The sequence below is a fragment of the Rhipicephalus sanguineus genome, chromosome 11, assembly GCF_013339695.2.
Source record: "Rhipicephalus sanguineus isolate Rsan-2018 chromosome 11, BIME_Rsan_1.4, whole genome shotgun sequence".
NCBI classification, from domain to species: domain Eukaryota; kingdom Metazoa; phylum Arthropoda; class Arachnida; order Ixodida; family Ixodidae; genus Rhipicephalus; species Rhipicephalus sanguineus.
The window spans coordinates 85,357,689-85,381,677 of record NC_051186.1 but is presented as its reverse complement, the minus strand read 5'-3'; the positions used below and the strand labels follow the sequence as shown (position 1 = coordinate 85,381,677).

The 23,989-nt window shown below is 46.7% G+C and overlaps 1 protein-coding gene across 11 annotated transcripts in view; it reads left to right on the top strand.

Annotated features, from left to right (window-relative positions):
- The window catches only part of LOC119374441 (synaptosomal-associated protein 25), a 302,757-nt gene that overhangs the window by 147,117 nt on the left and 131,651 nt on the right, over positions 1–23,989 (top strand). For 7 of the 11 annotated variants that reach the window (XM_037644535.2, XM_037644533.2, XM_049420422.1 and 4 more), the window contains exon 1: positions 9,828–13,619. The exons of 3 other annotated variants lie outside the window; for them this stretch is intronic. In XM_037644535.2, the coding sequence (XP_037500463.1) occupies positions 13,473–13,619 (147 nt within the window). In that variant the 5' untranslated portion in view covers positions 9,828–13,472. Of the gene's footprint in view, positions 1–9,827; positions 13,620–23,989 lie in introns of those variants that run through there. One more of the 11 variants, XM_037644532.2, reaches the window with a different exon arrangement.

Here is a 23,989-nt window from a genome sequence, read left to right as displayed (position 1 = left end):
ATGCTCGTTAGTTTGCCTTACTGTTCGCTCAATCTGTCGCTCTGTCGTAAAGCAATTATTCTCCGCGCGTGTGGCACTAATGCGCGTGTCAGCGAATCGCGAGCGCTTCATTGTAACCCGTGGTGCGGACTCGACCCGCGACAAGTTGCTGAATGTAGATTACACTATAGAGTGTTTTTATGGCTTATAGTGAATGAGACTGCGTGGGCTTGCTGACGCAATTGCGCAGGAGCACCGTGAGAACCAACCTAAAGAATATAGGGATGAAGCAGCGCACAAAACGACACGGTCACTCGCACATTAAGAAAGACGCGCGCGAGCGCTTGTATACGTGTTTTTGCATGTTTGCGTGAACATGTATACTTCGTCATTATCATGGCTCACCAACTGACCCATCAGTATATAGAAATGTTTGCTCTTCTTTTTCATAGTCGGTCACGCTTGGTGTCTTAGTCATATTTACTTATTATAATTTCTCATATTTTACGACCCATAAGCACGATATGGTTCAGGTACCAGCCACATTTAGTCACCAAAGCTTTCGGGACAACATTGAGACGAATTAAATACATTAGCGTGTTAATGGGATTTGACGGTGACGAGAGGGATTCCTCATTTTCTTCGTTGCCATTCGCGAGTCGGCAAGTTTATTATTTAATTTTTCTGCCATGGCTCGGTGGAAGTATCGTGTTATCAACTATGAATGCGAGCTGCATTGGTTGTTATTTGCTACCTCTTTAAGAAACCTGTAGTGCGCAACCGACGCAGCCGTTCCGTTTTCCATTAATTAGTATCTACGGTGCCTTTAAATATTTACAAAATTTGCTGAAGGTTGACAATGCGTAATTAACTCTAAAAATAAAGTCAGTAAATCCGTTTTAGCTTAGCTTAGCGTGAAGGTCAAAGCGCGAAAAGTCTTTTAACAAGATTGATCGAGTGTTGGGCGTGAACTATTCGCCATTAACTATTTTCCCGTGAACTTCTTGCAGTCCAAGATTACGGACAGAAATCCATTAAACCCGCAGACGCGAGTTTTGGTGCGTGACAGATTGTTCTTTCTAAGCAGGGGCTTAGAAAATTTGCATATTGTACGCTGGCTGTTCGCTTTATACGCGGCATAGTTCCGGCGAAAAAAAAAGAATTTAAAGAAAGTTAGAAAAAAGGAGTTTTATTTGCCAGGGTTCTCAAGCGTGTCGTAATCTTTTCTCTATACCCGCGATATTCAGCTTATCGTGCTAACAGATCCCAAGCTAAGCGTGCGCTATATATAAGACCTCCCGTGGCATCTGTCCCTGTGAAGAGTGGCGCTGCTGATACCAAACTACGCCCTTTAAGAAACCATTTCCGGAACTTTTTTTTTTCCTTCGTTTTGTTTCGGAAAAGTGTGACCTGGTATCGGTTATTTTTGTTCCTTTGCTAGTGTTGCTTTTTTTGCGCGTATTCTGAGGCGCTCACCCGCGAAAGTGCGTGGGCTGCTCTTTCACTTCCGCTCTGAGGAAGTTGCTTCCGCTTGGTGTGGGCGTAAGAGCAAAGGTGCCTCTTACATCCGGCCCTTTCTTCTACAGCGGCATAGGTTGCTAAAACTGGATCGGGATAAAAAGGTGTCTGGGATGAAGTCGAATGCCCACTCGTAGTAAGCGCTTGAGCGGCTCTTATCTGATGTAAAAGTTGCTTGTTTTTCCATTTTACCCTTTCGTCTTGCTTTTTGTTGTTGTTGTTGTTGTTGTTGTTGTTGTTGTTATTCTTCTTCTTCTTCTTTAAGCTTTTGGCGCATGTTCTCAGAGTTCATCGTTGATAGACTTTCCAGAGTTTACCCTAAAGAAACGGAGGACGCGAACGCCGAATGTCAGTGAAAAGCTCGCACTGTGGGGGCAAAGAAAGTAGACACAGCGCATATCCGCGCATGCTCAGGAATGACCTTGCCACCGGCGAATCAGGGTGGTACTGTTGGGGGGCGCGGACATATAGGTGAAAGGTAACTGATTAAGCGTGACATTTCGGCTTTCTTTAACGTTATACGACGGTTTATGGCAGATAAAGATCAAAGGTTACCCTTATACGAAGATGAAATGTCGCGCTTGACTAGTCGCGCAGGCCCACGCGCATTCTTAATTGACAAGTGGTGCTGCCACTTCCGAGCATACGCAAATTAGTCTCGTGTCTGCATTCTTTTCCGCCAAAGTGTGACCTTTCAGTTTTACAGTTGGCATCTGTGTGGTATGTTTCTCTTCCCGTGTGTACATGTCTTCTAAGAGTGTGTACACTCTTTCTACGATAGAAGCCCGTCAGCTATAGCTGAACTTTCTTTCGTTTCCAGGGCAGTGCTTCGCTCAACGTGATTCTGCTTTTTTAGATACGAAGCATCTTATAGCGGAGTTCAAACCGCTGGTGGTGGTAGTGTGCAGCGTGACCACCCTTACTGCGCATGCGCATACCCTCTCCACACACCTCCTCCCCACTCATCCCTCACCACACCTCCTCTCCCACTACCCCTCTCCTCTTTCCTCGTCTCCGCTTTCTCCCTCCCCTTTTCCCCTCCCCTCCCCCTCTCTCTCCTCTCCTACGCTGCCCCCCTCTCACGCGCCTGTCGACTGCGTTCCCCGCTCGCCCTGTGAGAATTAACGGCCAGGCTAGAGGAAGACAAGACGCGCGTAGCGTTCCTATTCGCGTTCCACGACGCAAGGTCGGTAGCATGCCCAACGAACGCCAACGGAACGCGATCGTGCAACTGCTCCGGCTTCGCATCGCCTCATGGTCCCCTTTAGCGGGAAATGGTGTAATTTTTTTTTTCCTCACGCTGTCGGGTTGTTATATGTCGGATAAAACGGCGGTTGCTTCCGTCAGGCATGGCAGCTGTGAAAAGCGCCGACGCTTCTTTCGTCATCAATGGCGACGTCGCAGTTTCACGGCCTTGACAAACCCTTCAGTAGCAAGGTATAAAAGTATTGTAGATTAAGTTTTTAGCTGTGCTAACCGCAGCTCTGAAGTGAAAAAAAAAACACTTCAAATCCTAAAGAAAAGCGCACAGCACGCAAGGGTTGGACTCAGTCAAATCTCGCTTTAGAAAACTTAGTCCCGAACAAGATGACTCGGCTTGCAGCGTTGAAGAGCTCAGGTATCGAAAGAAAGAAACAATGTATTTCTCTTACGCATGACCGTGCAATCTGAATTTTTAGTTGGTTAGTTACAGCAACCGTTGGCTACGAAGAACGTACTCATGGAGTTCGCTGCGTACTTATCTTAGTTTTATGCACTGCGGAGAAAGCCACTCGGCGCGTGAGCTGGTCACAAAGTACTTCAATTCCTGCCTTTGATAACCCTCTCTGCGACGCCTCCTAGATAGGTTGGTAGGCTACCTTTGATAGTGCACCTTCTCAGAAAGTGAAGAGAAAAAAAAGCGCCGAAAATGAGAGCGCTTACGTTTGTATTTGTCACCTACTTCTCCGTCACCCGTCTTTGCTTCTCTCTATTTTTGCTTCGTGCGGGATTATTCGAAGCAATCAACTAGCGGTGCTCAGTTTCATAAGCCGTGCAGCTCCCTCCCGTTTCCGACGGGCTTACAGGATTCCTCCCGCACAGGCCTCGCAGCGTTGCACACATTTAGCGAGGTGGCTGATAGTGGCCAATGGAGTCCCGTTAGCTTCCTTTGATCGATAAAGAAGATGAGCCGGGAAATTTGTCTTTAAGAAAGATCGAAAGGCGGTTTCCGACGGACAAGGGGCCCTGAGGAGAGAGAGTGGTGTACGTACATATATATATATATATATATATATATATATATATATATATATACATATATATATATATATATATATACATATATATATATATATATATATATATATATATATATATATATATATATATATAGATATATATATATATATATATATATATATATATATATTATAGAGAGAGAGAGAGAGGTAGGTTCTCAGCATCGCTCAGTATCGTAGCCACCTATTTATTGGGAGCTTCCCAGCTGGCCGGCTTTCCTGTCCATAACCCAGCGAGGGATGGCGTGTCAGTGAACAGCCAATTGCCTTTTTTTTTTTTTTTTCTTGGGATAAGCCTCGCGTTGGATCGGCGGGCGCGCCTTTCTTTAGAGCTTCTCATTGATCGTTCGCTGTAGCCCGGTGGCAACAAAAGATTAAGAGAAATTAGAATAAAAGAAAACCAGTTCTAAAACCCCGGCCCAGGTGTGGGAGAAACGTTTTTCAAGCTGTCTGTCTATTCGTCCGCCCCCCGCCCCCCCCCCTCCGTTTTTTTTCCTTTGCTGCGCCGTATCCATGATTAACGATGTTTTAACGTTCACAGGTTTGTTCGTAACATATTTTACCGTACACCTGTCTATGTCTGCTACTTACATTTTCACCATAGAAACGACTCTGATTTTTCCACTACTACTTCGGAAATGGTGCTAAATGTAATCTCTGTCGCGTTGTGTCTTGCGTCGCTTGCTTCTTCACTGAAGAAGGATTTGTCTCTTGCGTACACTACGCTCGTTCTTTTGTTTCTTCGAGAACACCTGAAATCTTGCTATATACAACTAAGGACAGCTTTGTACCTCGTTTCACTCTTGTGCTGTTTGTGGAGTGTACCTCAACTTCGGTTAAATGGGGCAGACAACCACAGACGTTTTTGTGTCTGTTTCGTTCTTTCAGTTTGGCTTTTTGAATGAACGGTCCTGGTAGTAGACACTCGATTACATTTCTGTATGCACTTCGGCGTGTTTTACAGCGAAAGCTGTTATGAGGTCATTTCAGCGGCCGTTTTTGGCGCCGTAGTTGTCCGCCGCCGCCGGTGTCCGTAACCACTATCGTTTTAAATAAAAAAAACACGAAATAAGAAAAAAATTCCAGGATGGAACGAGGTTCGAACCTGGGTCCTCTGCATGGGAGCCCAGTATTCAACCTCTGAGCCATGCCGGTGCTTGAAACTGCTTTGCAAAAAGGTCCTATACAGGCTTCATGTCGGGTAATCGGGAAGCAACCACATTAACACGTGCAATATAGCGTGGTAGAAGAGTAAAATAAGCACCAAGCGTCGCACAACGCGAATTCTGTAGCCAGGCGTCACACAATGCGGATTGCGCAACGAGAAGGTTGTTGAATGCTTCCAACCCATTACAAAGGGCTCCGCCATAATTCTTCATCGTCATCAGACACAGCATCAACAAAGTGCGCATAATGCCTTACATGCGTTTAGAAGGTACCGCGGCTCTCCGTAGAATGACGAAAAATGGCATAATGCCTGCTTTCCGACTTCTCAAAAATTACAATGATTTATAGCGTAGTGGGTTCCTCGCAAGTGCACTTGTATTGGTTGCCAAGGAAGCCCATAAGCGCATGTTCCATTTCCTCGGGGTCTCAGTAAAGTTCTTCGCCCCGCCCTCTCTCTCTCTCTCCCACGTCAACGTATGTTATATTGCATGGAGGGACAGTGAAATAGCGACCGGGCGTCACTTCATGCAAATTGCATAACTGGCGGGCCGTTTAAAGCTTCCAACCCATTACAAAGGGATGAGTCGTAATTCATCTTCATCAGTCGTCGCGTCAACAAAGTGCACATAATGCCTTACAGACGTGTTGCTGGTGCCTGGTTTCTCCTCAGAATGACGAATATTAGCTTTGTGGGTGCTTCCCAACTTCACCAAAATTGTGATTTATGGCGTAGTGGGTACCTTGCTAGTGTACTTGTATTAGTAGCCCCAAGAGAGCTTCTAGAAACGCCGCTCTTCCAGCTTTCGATGTGACTGTGCTGCGGTTTCAGCGCAGGCCAGGCGTTTTTTGAGTTTCCATTCGCGGATTCTCTTTGTTGGCAGCGGCGCGTTGCCTTTAACGCCGTTTTCGACCTGTCACATTGCTAGGTGAATAATGGACTGGATGCAGGCGGCGTAAAAGGGAAAGGGAAATCTTCCTCCTTTCTTATTTTCTTTTCAGCGAACTGTCGCGAGAAATTTATCCCGTCTCTCGCGCGCACTTTTGTCCGTCTGTTCTGCAGCTCTCGTGAGTACAAACTAGTGGCAACAAGAAACAAATTTCAAAGCACGAAAACTGCGCTACACATGCGCAGTTCACCAAATTTGCCACCATTGCAACATTCCTCGTTCACGTACTTTCTTAAGTCATCGCATTTTGCTGCTCTTCGAGCTACGTGCTGGAAAACGAGCCAAAACGCGTGAGTCTGCGGATTTTAGAAAAAGTAAAAGACCAAAAAATGGCGCTGTGCTCACCTGACCGTTCCTTCCGTAGATTTACGACTTTTCGTGTCGACTGCCGGTATGCCTCCATATAATCTCTCCACTATATTCTTTCTGGTTGCTGAGGTTTTTTTTTTTTTTTCGCTGTGCTTTACACTTGTATGGAAGCAGGGTTCTATCGCCATTGGCCAAAGTGCTCCCAGTGGTATGTGCGTGCGCGACAGAGGCGCGTGATCTACGACACTTCTTCGTGCTCCCTGCAAGCCCTGTCGTCATACCACAGTTCCCCGTTCTCTTTGGTTTCAAGCGTTGCTCTTCTACGTTTCCCTTTGTTTTTGCGACGCCTACGATATTTCCATGCCTTTTATTTTGCGTCCGTTTCTTTTGTGTTTTCAAGAAAAGTGAAGACAAAGGGTTCTTTCTTTTCTTTTTTGTTTGTTTGTTTATAATCCGAGATTTCTTGAAAATTGATCGTGTCCACGTACTCCTTGTTCTTTGGAAAGTCCTAAGATATAAAGTGTCGTTGAAGTGCCCGTAGTACTCTGGACGAGTAAATAAAAAGATGAGATAATAAAAGAATGAAAGTGATAAACGGTCCGCATGCTTCGTGTCGCCACTCGCTTTTGTGTCTTAGATTGCGAGAAAAAAATGGCTGATAGGAGCGGAGTGAAACTTCGATGTGGCTTTCATTTTTTTTTTTCATTGAAGAGGCGTGGTTCGAATGCGCACTGCACTGTGTCCTCCTTGAAAAGAAATGAGAAGTGCGGGAGTGCCACAGCACATACGGCAGTGAACAAACGCTGCGTCGAACTATCTTTTTCGTATATGCATCGCCATTGGGATCTACATTGAATTCGCAGGAAGAAGCGGTTGAGATTGCATACAGTGAACTTACGCGTCTGTTTTTTTTTTTTTTAACGTTTGGTGTCGCTTATATGCTATTAGAGCGTTGGCGAATGGAAGATAGCTGAATAGAGCATTTTAAGGAGTGTACATAGTCTCGAAATTGGGGAGCGCTGTTTGAGCTTTGTGCTACGTGAACATTCTTGTGCAATCATCACTTTGACGTTGTGCGTCTGTGTAAACTGTACTATTTCAGCTTCTACGGTGAGTTTCCGATGAGTATATTTTTACTGCTACAAGGTGCCTCTTCTTTGCTGTTGAATCCGACATACTTGTAGGCTACTTGATTGCTTAAAGTACTAGCGTGTCCATCACCGAGTAAAGCGAAACATTGAATACATACACCTGTACACACAACGCCGTACATACGCTGTACATACATATGTACTTTTAAGCTTCCGTTACTGTCGCGCTGGCCGACTTCAAGAAGGATGCGCGTGAGCATTCTTAAAACTGCGCTGTCATTGGCACTTGGTACGTACGTGTCTCCGGCGACTGCGCGCATGAAGTCCCACAGGGTTCTTTTTTTTCCCCACTACTTAGTGTTCTCTCTTATAAAGCGCTTGATTCTTTGCCCTAACTTCAGAGTGACACTGTCAGGTAAAATTCTATACGCGGAACAACTCCCACCGGTTCCTTTGTTGGTGAGACAGCAAATGTTTTTCGTCTGTTCTCTGGTCTAGCTAGAGCAGCAGCCGAAGGCGGGGAACTTATTTTCGTGCTAACAGCCCGCCCCTATTTATACAGCATCGCTTACAGGAACATAAAAAAAAGTACGAAAATGTCAGAGTTGTTGATCAGTCTTTTATGCCTCTCGGGGCAGCTTCTCCTTCGAGACGTTCGACTCGAGTGTTCTTTCCCGCCCGACTCTTCCTTCTCATCTCTTACTTTTACTCTTTTTTGTTTGTTTTTTTGTACCGGAAGCTACGGGTACAAGAGTGTCGCCGCCAGCAGTCCATTTGCTGCCGGAGAATGTCTTTTTTACCTCGAGGCTTTCCACTGGGACCGCAGACGTGTAATTTCGGTCTGGGAGCCGCGGTTTGAATGGCGGTGCCTTGACTTCTAAAGCCGCGAGGGAGGGAGAAGGGTAGATTCGGCTTCGGAAAGTATAACGCCGGGGTTGATGGACGTAGGCTGAAAGTTGTCGAAGCTTGGTTCACGAGGGTTCTCTGGAATGCTTCGTCGTCTATTGCTTCTGAATCTGCTTTTTATCGTTTTTCTTGTTCCTTCGCATGACATTAGTTTCGGGTTCCCGTCGCATATATTAAAGTGAAATACATGAGTAACTGGTATACGAGATATGAAGATAGCAGCACGTAGTCTTTGTCAAAAAAAAAATAAATAAATTTAACTGGGCCCTAGGGGTGCTTTCGCGGTTAGCTTTTACTCCGCAAAGACCGTCCGAATTGTCAATCCTTTTTTTCAAAAGGAGGCTATTTGCGACATGTCAGTCGCTCAGAGTAGCCGAAACTTTTCTTGTGCCATTCGCCTCGGGTTGCGTTGTCTCTGTTCATGCGGGTGAATTCTGGTAATCTCGGAGACAAACACGCTCGTCGACTGAAAGTTTGCTTTGCCTCATAAGCACTATGCTTGCAGTGGTGCACCCTCTACAGGGGAAGTTAGGATTTGTGTAAGGGCGAAAGCCTTAGATGCCTCTTGTAGGGTTAATATAATAATTAGATGCCTCATCTAACCCGAAAATCAACCCTCGGCGTCGGCGAACCCGGTGTCTCCGTCAACACGATTTATGCGAAAATATCGTCACGTGATGACGTCACCATACACGTCATCACGACGTCACATACCGCGGCGTCACATGATAGCGTCATCACATGACATAGTAGCTTGGTCAAAGGTGGGCCGATCACGGAGGCAGTGCGAAACCAGCTGAGGTGCAGAAAGCTTGCAATGACTCCGATCCTGGAGGCAGTGCAAAACCACGTTGGTTTCAGAAAGCTTTCGGGGTGGAGCGGGGGAGGACCACTGCATCGACTGAGAAGAAAAAGGTGGCTTTCGCCTTCGAGTCGTCTTAGGCAAATGCATAAGTGACCCTGTGAGCTTTCAGATGGCCCCTGCTGCCGCAGTCGTTAAGGATTATGTGAGGGCTTGATTGAAACAAATTGGTTTCGTCTGCACCGATCTCAATCTACTTGATTGCGTCGGTTTAAAGCAGAAAGCTAACACAGTGATACTGTGGTTTCGTCGGTGAGGTTTTAAAGCCGAGGCCAGCGAACGGTAAACAAGGAAATGATCTTGATGGCCCTTCTTCAATTAGTCAAAATATATTTTTAACATGATATTTTTATGCTTTAAAGCTTTCTTAGAGCCCACACTTGGATCGGTTCATCGGCGAATGTATTGCTTAAACTAATCAGATGCGCTATTCTTCCAGTTCGGCGCACGCTTTCGCGAGCTTTTTTTTTTTTCATTCCAGTCACGTTTTCCCGCGCTCCGGCGCGAATCGAAACTTTCCCTCTCGGTGTTTCGGCTGCTAGCCCGCGCGCGAATCGTCGGCGGCGGCGTGACGGCGATGGCGCGTCTTTCGTCATCAGTGACGCGTAAGAGCCGCGCATGCGCCCTAGCTTCACTCTTCCGCTCTCTCTCTCTCTCAATTCTCGCCCGCACTCTCCGTCGCCACAACCACTCTCTCCCTGTTTCCCCTTCGCCTTTCCCGCGTAGCGGCGCGAATTTAAGCGAGCGCGTGGCAAGTCCGCTGGTCAGACGAGAGTTTGGTCGTGGTCGCGACGGCGCAAGGGGCCACAACCGCCGTAAACATGTCACCGCGCGGTGCATCTCCGCCTACCTGTTCGCTATCGTCCCAAACCACCAGGGAGCGAAACGTGTTTCGCCTGCGTCGAAGGAAACCCGGAAACGAGGAGCACTCTGCGTGAGAAACTGCGTTATTTTTTTTTCGGGAGTGTCGTCCCGTTCTTCGTTCCGGAGGTGTTTGTGTTTCTTTTCTTCTTTTCCTTCGCGTCGCTACGGTCTTTGTGAACTTCGTCCGACCTCGGATTAAGTCTGCAGACGGGGTGATTTTTTTTTTTTTTTCGCCGCGTAAGTGTCGTGTGGCGCGTGTGGGAACGACAACTTCTGTGGTTTCGGAGTTGATGAGATCGTCGCTGAGGCAGCTCATCTGGATTTGCAGCAAACTGTGAGCGAAGTCTGCGAAACAAAACGAGCGACGCCTTCACACCTTTTGGAGCGTTGGAACGCTGTGAAATATTAAACGACGGGAACGCTCGCTTACAACTTCGTCAAAAACTCGTTAGAGAGGACGCCACCCGTCAGCGAAGAAAGGATTAAGTGATTCTTTTCAGCCCTCCAGAATAAGATACCTGTTTTTCGCCAGTGTCAGCCCATACACCAGGCCCTGTGACAAAGCAAGCTTCGACTTAAATCGCGGTGAAAGTTGGGAAGCGGCGTTTCACTGTGAAAACTTTCTGCGCGAAGTTTCGGGTCTTCCCATCGGAGTTGTGCTTCAGTGATGGCAGCGATTTCTCTTTTTCCTGCCGACTCTGCGAGCCTTCTTGCTCTGACGTAACGTCAACTTCTTCCTTCCTGTGACAGGAAGTAAACTTTTGGTGACGGAAACAGCCATTGGAACTTCCTTTGAGCGCTTTTACCAACGGCTCTCCTCATTCTGTGAGACGCACCCGTTAAGCGCAGTGTTGAAAGCGCAGTTTTCTTTCCCCCTTGATTAGGCGGTGACACATCGTATCCACCTTGCTGTTATTGGTATCGCGTTAGTTCCGGAATTCGCGTTGCGCGAAATTGTGCACTATGAGCGGCGCTTCTTGCTGCGTTCATTCTCGGAAAGTGTTCGTTCAGCGGTAACTGACTAACAGCGGAAGAAAAGAAATTCTTACGACGTAGTGAGTGTGTGTTTACGTTAACTGCGTTTCGGCCAGGTTGTCAAAACGATCCGGTTGTACCAGTGTTCGTAGATTTGTCGATATCAGCTATAGCAGTGCGTGACCATTTCCGCTCGAGCTACTAGATTCCTAGACAGAATAAGTGCCACACGGGTTGTGTCTTGTGTAGACAGGCTCTGTGCGTTAAAACCGCGAAGACTGGAAGTTCAGGAATACCTTTCTATCGTTGGCAACCAGTCGCTTGGATAGTCCCGGCGCAGCTCTCACTTCTCGCCGCAAAGTACAAAACAAGATAACTAGGCCCGTCGTTGTTGCCGCTTCTGTGTCGTAGTTTCGTACTGAGGCTGTGTCACCTTCGTTGAAGTGTGTTGTGTATCCTCTGGGGAAAATACAAAATATCGCGTCTGCTTTCTTCCACGTCGTCTGCTCAACAACCCAAGCTGTTGTCTCCGCGTTTCTGGATTGTTGAGTGACGGCTGTTTGTGTGAACTGATCCCGGATAAATCCGTTCGCGAGATTTTTTTTTTTTTTTTGAGAACACACAGCAGGTGACATCTTAGTGCGGTTTTTCCCGAGTCTTACCGCAGCTTCAGGTTGCGTCAGATTGCGTCATCTGGCACATGTGAATCGGAAAGCAATCTCTTCGAAGCGTTACGTTCACTGGCGAACTGTCTTCGCTTCGTGAATACCGCTGCGTACGCACTGAGTTCGACAGCGAAGCTCCGGCCTTCAGGTGGTTCTCATAAAACGAGCAACTTTGGAAGACTCATTCGTTTTCTTCAAAGCTTCGCTGATAAGCTTCATTATCGCTCCATAGGCAACGTTTTTTTTTTTTTTCTGGCGTTTGTATCCCCTGGTTGCTCTCGGCTTTTGCGGCTCGCCTCGCCTCGCTTCCTTTGCAGAAACGTTGGCCTAAAGAAACATTTCGGCTACTGATCCCGCCGAATCTCGCTAACGGCGAGACATCGCGCCACTTTTCGCGCTCTCCGTGTCGAACCTCGATGCGCTCGAACGAACAAGTCTACGAAAATTCGCGTTGACGTTAAGCTGGTGAAGCCGTCCTCGACTCTTAAGAGCTCCTAAGAGGACGGAAAATAAAGTTACCGGTCGCACCTTGAAGCGATTGTTCCTTAGCGTACTCGTTTTTTCGTTCTACTGCACGCTTTTCGCGCACCGTCACTTTAACCTCTTTTCTCCTTTTGTTTACATCTCCGCGGATTAGCCTTTTCAAGATCAGCTTGGAGACTTTGAAAGGTTGTCTCGCGAGTTCGTCGGTGACCTTCACCCGTCACTGTTGAGACAAAACGAAAGCGGCTTACGCGCCACTTTGAGCTTTGGTCTCCGGGACTTTTAAGCGGACCGGTGTCTCTAAGTGCGTCGTGGAAACATTGTTTGTTTGCCTCCTACCCGTAAAGGCACAGGATCTCTTAACAAAAAAAAAATCGTATTTTCACTTCGAGCTTGAGCTCTCCGCGATCGGCCACCTTGAACTCCAAGTCGGCTCAAGTTTTGTCTCGAAAGAGCGCCTAGTTGTTGACTTTAGAGAATCCGATCTCTCTTTTAGTGCACTAAACGGCACGGTCGTTTCAGCCACCTGATCAAAGTAACTGCCGCCAAAGAAAGAAAGAAAAAAAATACGCACACAGCAAATAAGTTTAAAATCGTTAAACGAACAAATAATACTTATTTTTTAGACTTTTATACCCGCGCGGCCCACTCACGAGAAAGAGGAAAAAGTTCTTTCGGCGCGTTCTAGAAATAGCCGCTTGAACGCTGGGACGGATAAGCGTGCGAAAGCGCTCAGCTGCATTTAGATAGAAACTGTTTTCGCAATATTGGGCACGGAGTAGTTGAAAGGCCACGTGTTATTTTTGTACACGATAAGATCGGAAAAACGCGGTTTCTCGTCTCGAAGAAGGTGGCAACGTACTTACTCGGGTTGATCAGTTCAAGCGGAGACGAATTGGCGTCGCGTGAGCTGAAGTGACAGGGTCAGTGACTAGAACAGTTAGTCGTGCAGTACTGGCAAACACTCTCCCCTAATAGTGTTGCGTTGTCTGAGCACAGGTGTTTGGACACAGCCGGTGTTACCATTCCGAAGTCCTTTTTTTTTTTCACTCTCCGTCTGGCTTCCTTGTAAAGCCAACGAAGTACCGTCTGCGTCTTGTCTTGGCTTCGTTCATTGACCTCCCTCGGCATTTTTTTCTGGGATATTTGACTTGGCCGAAGCGGACGAGAAGAGACTTGCGTCCGTGAACTAGACGCCCGTAACGAAAACTTCTTGAAGACTTTGTCCTTGAACTCGGCCATAAACTCTACGCCGTAGGCCCGCAGTCATCTGGACCTCGTATTGCGGCTTGTGGATTTGCTGCTTGGCCGGCGTTCGTCGGTTTGTGAGTGTGTGCGCGAGTGTTTTGTGCGCTAAGGAGTCTTGACCTTCGAACCCGTGTAAAACACTCCGAAGAGGTGATAAAGAAGCGGCGAAGGAAGTCAAAATGGTGTTAAAAACAGCCACTGCCGCGCCTGCGGCGACGCAGGGCAAAGGTGCTGCCGCCGCTGCAGCCGTTCAGGACGCTGCCAATGGCGGCGGTGAATTAACTGTTCAAATGCTGCAGCAGAAAATCGACGATGGAACGACTGAGGTCAGTGATTTTGTATTCGCATTTATTCGATGGCTGAGATATGGTTTACGTTCTACTCTGGAACGACTGAGGTCATGATTTTGTATTCGCATTTATTCGATGGCTGAGATATGGTTTACTCTGTTTTGTGTGTATGTGCGTGTATGTTTGGGGAGGAGGGGGGGGGGGCGTTGTCTGTCACTGTCGTCGTCTCTTTTACAATATGATATACAGTGTTTCAAGAAATGTGTCCAACCTTCTCAAAAAATCTGGAAAATGCGATATTTGCTCGGGGCTTTCAGAATCGCTTTTTCTGTAGCGGCATGAATCTTAAGGTAGCTAAGGACATCATTTAGGACAGTAATTAAGAAAGTTAGATTAATTAACTTTTTAATTAGTGGAGTTAGGTGATTGTGTCAAATGGGAGAATTGAAGTTCTTCATGCGAGGAACCCATCCGAGCTTTGAGATTTCGAAAAAGCGTCCTCTGGTAATTGTTGTGGCGTAATGAAATTCAACGAAATGCAACGGCTTTCAACAGCGAAAGCCATCGAATTCGGTTGAATTTCATTACCACGTAATTATTACAAGAGGCTGCTTTTTCGAAATCTCAATGTTGACATGGGTTTCTGGCACGAAGAACTTCAATTCCCCAATTTGACACAGTCACCTAACTCCGGTAATTAACAAGTTAATAATTTAACTTTCTTAATTACTGTCTCAAGTCCTGTCTCTAATCATCTTAAGATGCCTAGCGCTATATAAAAAGTCATTCACTCATTGTGGACGCCTGAGAAGAATATGGGAGTTACGTTCTTCCATGTTTCTGTTTAGGTTTCGCCATTGAATTTGGTCGAATTTCATTACTTCGTAATTATTACTAGATGCCACTTTTTCGAAATCTCAAAGTTGGGTTGGGTTTCTGGCATGAAGAACTTCAATTCTCCCATTTGACACAACCACCTAACTCCACTAAATAAAAAGTTAATTAATGTAAGTTTTTTTTAATTACAGTCCCAAATAATTTCTTTAACCATCTTAAAATTCCTGCCACTACAGAAAAACCAATTCTGAAGGCAGCAATCAAATATCGCTTTTTCCTGATTTTTTGGGAAGGTTGGACACATTTCTTGAAACACCCTGTATAGCCGGCTACAATCGTAAAAGGACACTAAAGTGAAACATTAAACCAGTTTCGACAAATCAGTTGTTCTTTCAAATATCTATATCCATTAATTTCTCCATCATTAGATAAATATTCGAAGAGGTCAAAGTAAAACTTTTCGAATTTTGCGCCGTAACTTCAGCACGCGCACGTCAGTGTGACGTCACGAATTTCAGTCTTTTTCGCGTATTTTGGCCACATTGCTTTGATGACATTTTCTGAAACTTGCTATGGTTAAGAGTGCGGGTTTCTCAGAACACAATGTAAACGATCTCTACCGATAGACGATTACGTTGGCCCTAGCAGACGGTGTAGAAATCTCTCCGACGTCACGGAGAGCTGGTGCGAGAAATTCAAGGTGGCGTTGCCACCCGTATTTTCTCTTTTCGCGTTTTCTCGCTTGTAGAGCGCCTTCTCGCGGTGTAAGAGTTTAACTTTCGGTATTGTGAAATCGTAATTTACTAATACGAGAAAAATTGCTTTTCTGTTTAGTGTCCCTTTAAAAATAACCGCTCCACTCTCTGAGCAGGCGCGTGCCCGCCACACTCTGTCATCTCGGTAAGAGTGTTGAACCATCTGGTTTCCGTTCGAAGCTCAAGCACTTCCTCTCCTCCTATGTATGTAATAGACGTATTGGGAATTACAAGTTTCTCATACGCCCCCCCCCCAAAAAAAAAAAATATCACGTTTGGCTCAGCAGTGATGTCAAAAGTTCTAACGAAATTTGCCGGGACGTGCAAGTTTTCGACTTAAAACCAGCGACGGGCAGTGTATATCCCTGTGGTGAAAATCTACGGTCTTAACCCTATTACACGCTACGTACACAGTTATTTGCACCACTTGTTTTTTTTTTATTTATTTGAATAGTCTAGGGGCTAAATAAGATAGTTTGAGCTTTGGATGAATTGGACCTCCGGCGTAAGAACTTTGTCTTCATTTAACTTCTTTTTGCAGTGTAATGTTGCATATGATCACTTTGCTGAAGGCACTACTACGCTCGACGAGTCGTTCGACGCGCCGCTTCCCCTGAGCCACGAAAAAAGCATAAATTTTCTTTGCTCAACATGGACATAACCGGAGAAGAATTTGCACCATATTTCTAGCATGAGATTTCATTCTATTTGCGCAAAAATAGAGCGTGAGTTACATTACAATAAAGAGATATTTAATTACAATATAACTGGGAGCAATTACTATAACACGCATAAATTAATGTGTTACGAGATTATTTTTGTTGCAGTAGAATATCGAGTGCCTTGAAACAACGCTGTACAGATTTGACGAATTTACAGAGAGTTCTTCATAGGTGGTGTTTGAAAGGGTTAAACACGTAAAAGCGCTTGATGTTGCGAACCTTTGCAAAGGCAGTGTGATGAGTCATCAGATGCTAACTGTCTTGTGATTGAAGTTAACGGCTGTTGGCGGAGCTTGTATCTATTTTTAGGTTGTAACGGACTGTACATCAATAGACTGAAGTGCCTTAAAATGAACTCGGGCACTGTGTCTCATGATTGCCTCTCTCACCGCCCGAGTCGCTTTGGCACGTTAAACCCCATCATTCAAACTAATATCTCATGGTTGTGTGTTCCATACAAGACAGAGGTTTCGAGGAAGATGGCGGTTTGAAGCGATGAAAAACCGTCGAACAGGAAATGTTGCAGCAGCCAAAGTTTCGGCAAGTGTACATGTCTCCAGCATTGACGAAGGCAAGTCCACTAATCGTAACTGTTGGCTCCAGCGCTACTCCATGTTAGACGATTTGTGATGTTCAAGTGTTTGACGCATGCCGCTCCAGACCCACACTAAGACGATGTTAACGGAAAAGAGTTGCTTACATAAATTTCGCTGCTCCTCTTTTTTTTTTCTTCCGTACTTCCTCCGAGGACTAGTCCTCATAAATTTGAACTTTATGACAGGGAAAAATTACCATCTATGCGTTAGTATACACTCTAAGAAAAAAAAAAGTCGTTTGACCCCTTCCGGGGAGTCTTGACTTGCCAGGCATATTACTCTCTTTAAAGAGTTACGTGAACTCTCTTTGGAGACCATTATACTCTCTTATGAGAGTCGTGGGACCCAAAAGTGTGTTGACGTGTCTCTTTAGAGTGAGTCATGCACTTGGCAAGTCAGGATTTACCGAAAAGAGTGACACTGCTGTATTTCTTTTTTTTTCTTAGCGTAGCACACAGCGGCCGAGGAAATCCGTACGGATTTCTCAGAAATAAAATCGTTCTAGTTGGCGAAAAATTATTCCTGATACGGTGCTCGAACCCGAGAGCGACGCCACTCCGAGGCGTTCCCTTGACCAGTTGAACTAACCAGGAGGCCAGTGATTAGCAGCGCGAGGACGAATTTTCGACAACCCGAAGCACATGCACACTTAACATTGCTGACGAGTGCAATCCCGATTTTAACTTTCATAACCCATCAAAGTTGCTACGTGGACGCATTGTGTTGTAGTAATGCGCTTGCTAAAGACGTCAGTTAATCAGAAATAAATTGCGCAGTTAATACTGCGATGAACCAGACAATGCAGAAACTACGAATCGCAAACCTGCATGATCAACTCTTGAGTGGACGAACGCTCTTTGTCGCTTACATTCCTTTTGTGAGCCCAGTCCAGTTTTTTTTTCTTTACTACGAACGATCTGTCCAGGTAAGCGCGTGTAATTTCATACTAAAGTACGCGTGTTTTGCGCCGAGAGACAAGCTTATAATTGTGAAAATCCGGCGCGAATTGGCCATCGTCAAAAGGGAAAAACGTTTACGAACGTAGTATGATTAGTTCTGCGTGTGACTAATGCGTTGAAGTATAGTGGCTTGAATGCCACCTCCCCCGTCTCACTGGAAAATGCCTTCGTCATCTTCATCATAGTTATCATCATTATCGTGGGCGCGATTAAAACTGAATGGCCCAAGCTTGAGCAATACGGCGCATGTAGGAGTTGCAATGAACGCTCTCTCTCTCTCTCTCTATCTGTGTGTGTGTGTGTGTGTGTGTGTGTGTGTGTGTGTGTGTGTGTGTGTGTGTGTGTGTGTGTGTGTGTGTGTGTGTGTGTGTGTGTGTGTGTGTGTGTGTGTGTGTGTGTTTGTGCGCGCGCGCTTCTCCCCATGCTCTATCTGATTTTTAGCATCGACTGCCAACTTGCCCAAGTCTCCAGCCTTCATTGCTAATATGGTTACGGCCACTGGGAAGACAACATACAGACAGACCGACGAAAACCAGCGCTGACTTCCAACTGAAATTTTATTGTGAACATGAAATATATATGACAGAGATTATGATACAGAGCGCCCCTTCCTAAACACATTTGTAATGAAAGGCCTACAACAGCCCGTACCCATACCTTGCTTCATTACTAGAGAGCTTTAGTTGAAATGTCGCCAGAGGGCTGCCGTACCGCCTGCGTACGCAAGTTGCTTGGATTCCACCAAAAGTTAAAACACACGCCGAGTTCTTAGGCACGCATGCCGTTCGCGTGCCTCGAACGCTCTCTCATCAACGCCGTCGCATTTTAATTAACGCTCACCTCGGTGTACAAACGGTCTTGTGCCAGCAGAGTATAGCGGGCCCGTACGCCCGCTCCTTTATCGTGAAGTCCGCTTTCATTTCGCGCCTTCGCGAAATAAGGTCGCTTAATCTGCGTAGTTTGGAGGCCAATTCATTTCCACCTCGGGGAGGCGAATCGCGATAGCGAGCGCGCATCTTGCTGAACGGGCGTGCACGGCGACGCTAACAACGGGCATTGTGTTTGCACGCACCCGCGCGGTGGCGGATCTGCCACGTCAGCAAGTTTTTTTTTTTTTTATCTCGAAACTTTCTTCACCGTCACGGAGTCATTCGCATGTGGCCACGTGCGTTGATTGCGACTCCTTCCCCTATTCTTGCAATTCTTAGGTTCTTTTTTTTGTTGTTGTTCGGGTTACGCGTATGTTCCGAAAGCGCATCGCATGCTAGAGGTTATTTCCGTCCCAGTTTCGCGCACAAGGAACGCCTGGAAAACCGATGGCTGCAAAGATGTATTAGCTGCATACTCTCCTACATTCATTAGCGGATCCGTGAAACATCGTTATCGCGTGCCTTCGTGAACTAAGCGTCTGGTAGCCGGCTATAACGTAGACTTACTGTGTAGGCGTAACGGTGGTGAAACGATTCGAAAGGTAATACTGAACGTGATCGCTAGTTGCAGTATTACAGTGATGGTAAAAGCCCGACACGGTGCTCTAGTGGTCATGATGCTCGACCAGCTTATTTTGATGGAGGCAGAGCGCTATAGGCCCGTGTACGTGATTTGGGTGCTCGTCAAAGAGCACCAGATGGTCGAAATTTCCGGAGCCCTCAAGTACGGCGTCTTCTTAGGTGCGAGCTAAGAGCAGTCTTAAAAAAAAAATGAAATCAGTGTATCAGTGTATCGCTCTACGAAGCTTAAAAAAATAAGTCATCACCACGTCTGGAGTCGCGCGTCTCCGCTAGTGTTTTCCAATTATTGCGTTTGAGCTGCGACCCATTTCGTTTCGTTTGGGCACCATGCACGTACCACGGGCTCCGCGATCGGCCACGGCACGCTGATCGCGGTGGCCACGCACGTACAGCCAGACGCCATTGTAGCTGGTAAAGCTTGGGAGCAACTTAAGCCCGCGGGCACAGCAGATGGTTCGTCAGTGTAAGGGAACAGAAAGTTGCAGCATCAGCCGTCAGGGACGAATGGAAAGGCGTGTTTCTTTCTTTCTTTCTTTCTTTCTTTCTTTCTTTCTTTCTTTCTTTCTTTCTTTCTTTCTTTCTTTCTTTCTTTCTTTCTTTCTTTCTTTCTTTCTTTCTTTCTTTCTTTCTTTCTTTCTTTCTTTCTTTCTTTCTTTCTCCCTCTCGTCGTGCCCTAAATGACCTTGCTCTTCCTCCATATGGTGAAGGGACCGCTATTCCATACGGCCTTCTCGTAACGAAGTCAGGCAGGCAGGCGAAGGCCTTATTCCGCTTCGCCGTGCAGCATCCCGAGCTCCCCGTGAAACTAAGTAGAAAGCGGGGTCTTGGGTCTGTAAGGCGGAAGGGAGCCGTGCCCGATGCGGGAATACGAAGATTTCGTCTATACGGCAGGGCTTGATCTGCTGTGTTTTTGCGGTAACAGTCCGCCTCTTTTGTAACGTGGCTCTGGCCAGCCCCTGCTCGAAAGGCAGGTTCTGACGCTTCTGCTGGCCTTCGATTACGAGAGTGGGGTTTCGCCTTTTTTTTTTTTTTATCGTACTCCCGTAGGATTGCGTACTTCATTTGCGCAAGGTCAAACTCTGTTTCGATGCGCTTCTGTGATGAAATCGTATCTGTGATGAGATAGCGAACGACGTCATGTGTCTGAGCTTACCTGAGAACTATAATAATTATCGTGGCTTGACGTCCCAAAACCACGATATGACTATGAGTGATGCCGTAGTGGAGGGCTCCGGAAATTTCGGCCACTTGGGGTTCTTTAACGAGCACCGAACTCTAAGTACACGGGGCTCTAGCATTTCGCCTCCTTTGAAATGCGCCGCCGCGGCCAGGATTCGGTCCCACGACCTTTACCGGAGAGAAGCACTCTGCTTTAAAAGACAGATGTGTTGTCGAAATGTCCGCCCGTGGAAGAGCTGTGTTGTTTAAAAAGACGGATGTGTTGCCGAAATGTCCGCCCGCAGAAGAGCTGACAGCAGGCTTTTAAAGATATTACTTTTCTTTTTTTTTTTCTGATCACAATGGCTGAGTGACTTTCGTGACGTTTGAGCGCACGCCTTCTCCCGTCTGACTGCTGTGCCCAGCTTTCCTTGCGTGGGTTGTGTTGCCACGAAGTGAGGGAATCTATGTGAAAACTACGAGTATGTCAGATCGGTACGCCACTGTTGTCTTGTGTAGCCGTCGTCATGCCTTTCTTTTTTTTTTTCACTTGGATTCATTGGAGTCAGTCGGCTCTAGAGTTTCCGCTGCTTTGACTTCCCTGTTCAGTGTTTACACTTTTCGTAAGGTATAAAAACATTCAATGCGGGACATCAACATGATGCCCCGTACTTTTTGTATACGCGGTGTAGGTCTTCCTCAAGAACTACACGAAGACCAGTGTGCAGTAGTATGCCTTTTCGGAGAGTTTGTTTTACCTCTGGGCTGTTGTTGTGGGTCGGCATGAGCTGTTGTTCTGGGTCATCCCTGTTGTTGTTGGCCTGCATGCTCGCATTCGAGCCGTGTTCCTACCAAAAGGGCCTTGCATACGTGTTCACCAGCGTCCACTATATATAGATCATGCTTTCGCGCTTGTTTGTTTGTTTGTAGTAGTTTTTTTCTCGGTGTAGTGCGCGCGTGAATACGTACGTGCTTTCCAAGTAGCGCTTGGGAGTAGTAGTAACGTAAGAGGGATGCGGAATGAATATGTTATGCGCGGCTCGCTTGATGATTGATTATACATGAGTCTGCTCTCTCATCCAAGTCACGTCGCAGCTGCGAGAGGTTCAAGTGGCCTCTCTTTGATCGACGACATCCATCGCGAAGCCGGGAATGTAAGAAAAAGCAAGCAAAATGAAGCGTGAATGAAAAGCAACCAAATACGGTTGAACGACACTCTTCGAGTGGGGCTCGTAATGGATGTTTTGGGCCTCTCCGGTCATTGAATGTCGGCTGTTTCTTTTTTTTTATTTGCCCCTTATTCGTAGCATGTTATGCACGGGCTATGCAAGTGTTGGCTTTAGTGACCGCGTACACCAGTCGAGCGTTAGTGAGCGCGGATTTAACTTTTGTGGTTAGTTACCATGTCGAAGTTAAAGCTAACAAATATGGAGTGGAAGTTTCGAGGTTAAGAAGTTTGAGAGATGTTTAAAAACTTGACGAACGCTAGGAAAGAAAAAAAAAAGTGTTTGCGTCAGAGGAAAGCGATGGTATATTAAGGTAGCAAAGTTCTTTAGTTTATAATGTAGTTATGTGATGATAGTGGAGGTATAAATGGTTTATTAAAGAAGTGAAGTTGCACAAGTTAATTAACGCGCAGGGCCGACAACCGGGTATAGAGACTGGGTGACGAAGGTTTCACTGTTACCACCGGAAGCAGGGGGCTGACAGGCTGGCGCATTTTGAAGCCGAGAACCAGGTTATGGGTTCGATTTCTGTCCACTCCTTGCTGCATCCTTACGAAGGCGCAATTCGTAATCACGCCTGTTTGCTCAAGCATCGGTAAAAGCCGTGTAGGAAGCCTAGGCTAATCTACCAATCCATCGTCGACTCCGCCTTACGCTTATCACAGCGTGTGCGTTAAATTCGAGACGTCCGCACCACTATTCACCTAATAAATCGCTTAAGCCTCTCGTCTTTGCTTATCCGCGCAGTCAGTCGCTCCCAAATCATTTTCGCAAGATCCGCTACAACCACTTGTCAGTGTACCCATTCACAGTATGTATCTCCTCCTTGACGACGGTGCTTTAGCGTGAGCGATTATTTCTCACTTAATCAAAGCTGCCGCGCGGATGTGCAGGAGTCGTATTACTCCCCAAGTACAGGTCTTTCGTCGTCGTCTGACGTATTGGCAGGCATTCTCAGTACCGCCGAAGGCTTGCAGCCTGCGTATCTCTGTAGCTGGTTTCATCGCTCCGGGTGGCCCTTTCATAGCTTGACGGGTCGAGGAAGCCGCTTTTGTTTGTTTATTTTTAGCCTCGGCGGCGTTAAAAGCAACCGCCAACGCCTCCTTCTTACGAGCTTGTGGCGACGCCCCGGCTTCCACCTTATCGCTGTTGTCGATTGACGTGCGCGTAATGGGCGGCGTCGGCGTTCCATCTCTCGCACGTGTCCCCATTGTTATGTCGTTCGGCCGCGCTCTTATAAAACAGCGAGCCCTATCTGGTCTCTATTGTAGAAGGGGGCGTGCTGCGAGGAGCCTCTCCGAAAGAGGCCTTCCCTCCGAAGAAGCTCTCCGTACTCGAGGTGCCCTGCTTGAGAAGTCTTCTTCCTTTCTCGGACACCGCGTTCGCCATTGTACCCCTTCGTTCCGCCTGGCGAGACCTTTTCTCTGTCGCCCCTCCTCCCCAACGCCTTCGGCTCGTCCCTTACGCGTTGTGCCCCTTTTCCTTCTCGCGTTCGTCCCGTTATTTTTTTCTATTTCCCTTTTGTTTGCGCGTGCCTGGATGCCGAGGTTTTTACCAGCGCTCACGCTTTCGCTCATTTGCGTTACCGGGCCCTGCTGTCACGACGACGCCCCCCCCCCCCCCCCCGTCCTTTCATTTTGTCATTCCTTTGTTTGTTTGTTTGTTTGTTTGTTTGTTTGTTTGTTTGTTTGTTTGTTTGTTTGTTTGTTTGTTTGTTTGTTTGTTGGTTGGTTGGTTGGTTGGTTGGTTGGTTGGTTAGCGGGTTTGTTTGTTTGCTTAGCGGGTTGGTTGTGATTGTTTGTTTGCTTGCTCGCTTGTTTGTTTGTTTGCTCGTATTCCTTCGTTGTTTCTAGCCTCGCTCTCTTGTAGGTGTCTACAGAGCAATTTCCTCTGCTTCCGGGTTTCATAACCCTTTTCGCGTTCGGGTCTCGTATCCCCCCCGTGCTCAGTCTATAACAGGGGAGTGCGTTAAGATGTTGCCGATCGTTATCGTTGCACAAACGCAGTAGGGTACGAAGATAGATAGCGAGCGTTCTCGGTTAGCGGGTTGCTGTAAAGATGGGCGTCGGTAGAATTGGAGCTCGCACTTACCGGACTACGATGTGTACTGAAAGTCTCGATCGAGATGTTGGAATTAGTGGGGAATCGAGATACGCGATTCTCTCTTGGTCGACCGAGTGCTTGAGACAACCGTGGTCCTGTAACATGGGTGCCTTATCTAGCGGACGGGGGAGGGCGACGGGAGAGTGAAGAACATGGATACTGTAGCCCCTCACCGTTTCCTCTTAAAGCGCTGTATATGGCTAAGAGATGGGAAAATGTCGCGGTCCGTGAGCCCGTGAGTGCGCGGAAACTACAATGAAGAATCAATGCGAGCATGGTTCTCCGCGTTTGCTCTAGTTTCTTTTCGATGTTTCTCAGCGTATACAGCTAGGGGATGGCACCCGCCGCAGCGTGAATCGCTACTCGTAAAATCTCTTAGGTGTCATACTATGGTCATACAATTTTATCGCCGCACAGTGAAATCCTTTATGTGAATAACAGTCCAGTGAGAAGGAAAAGAACGACGTGGCTTTCGTATATGAGTCGTCTCGGGTGAATGCATAGATAGCGTGTGACTTTTTCTCATTTTGCTTTGCGAC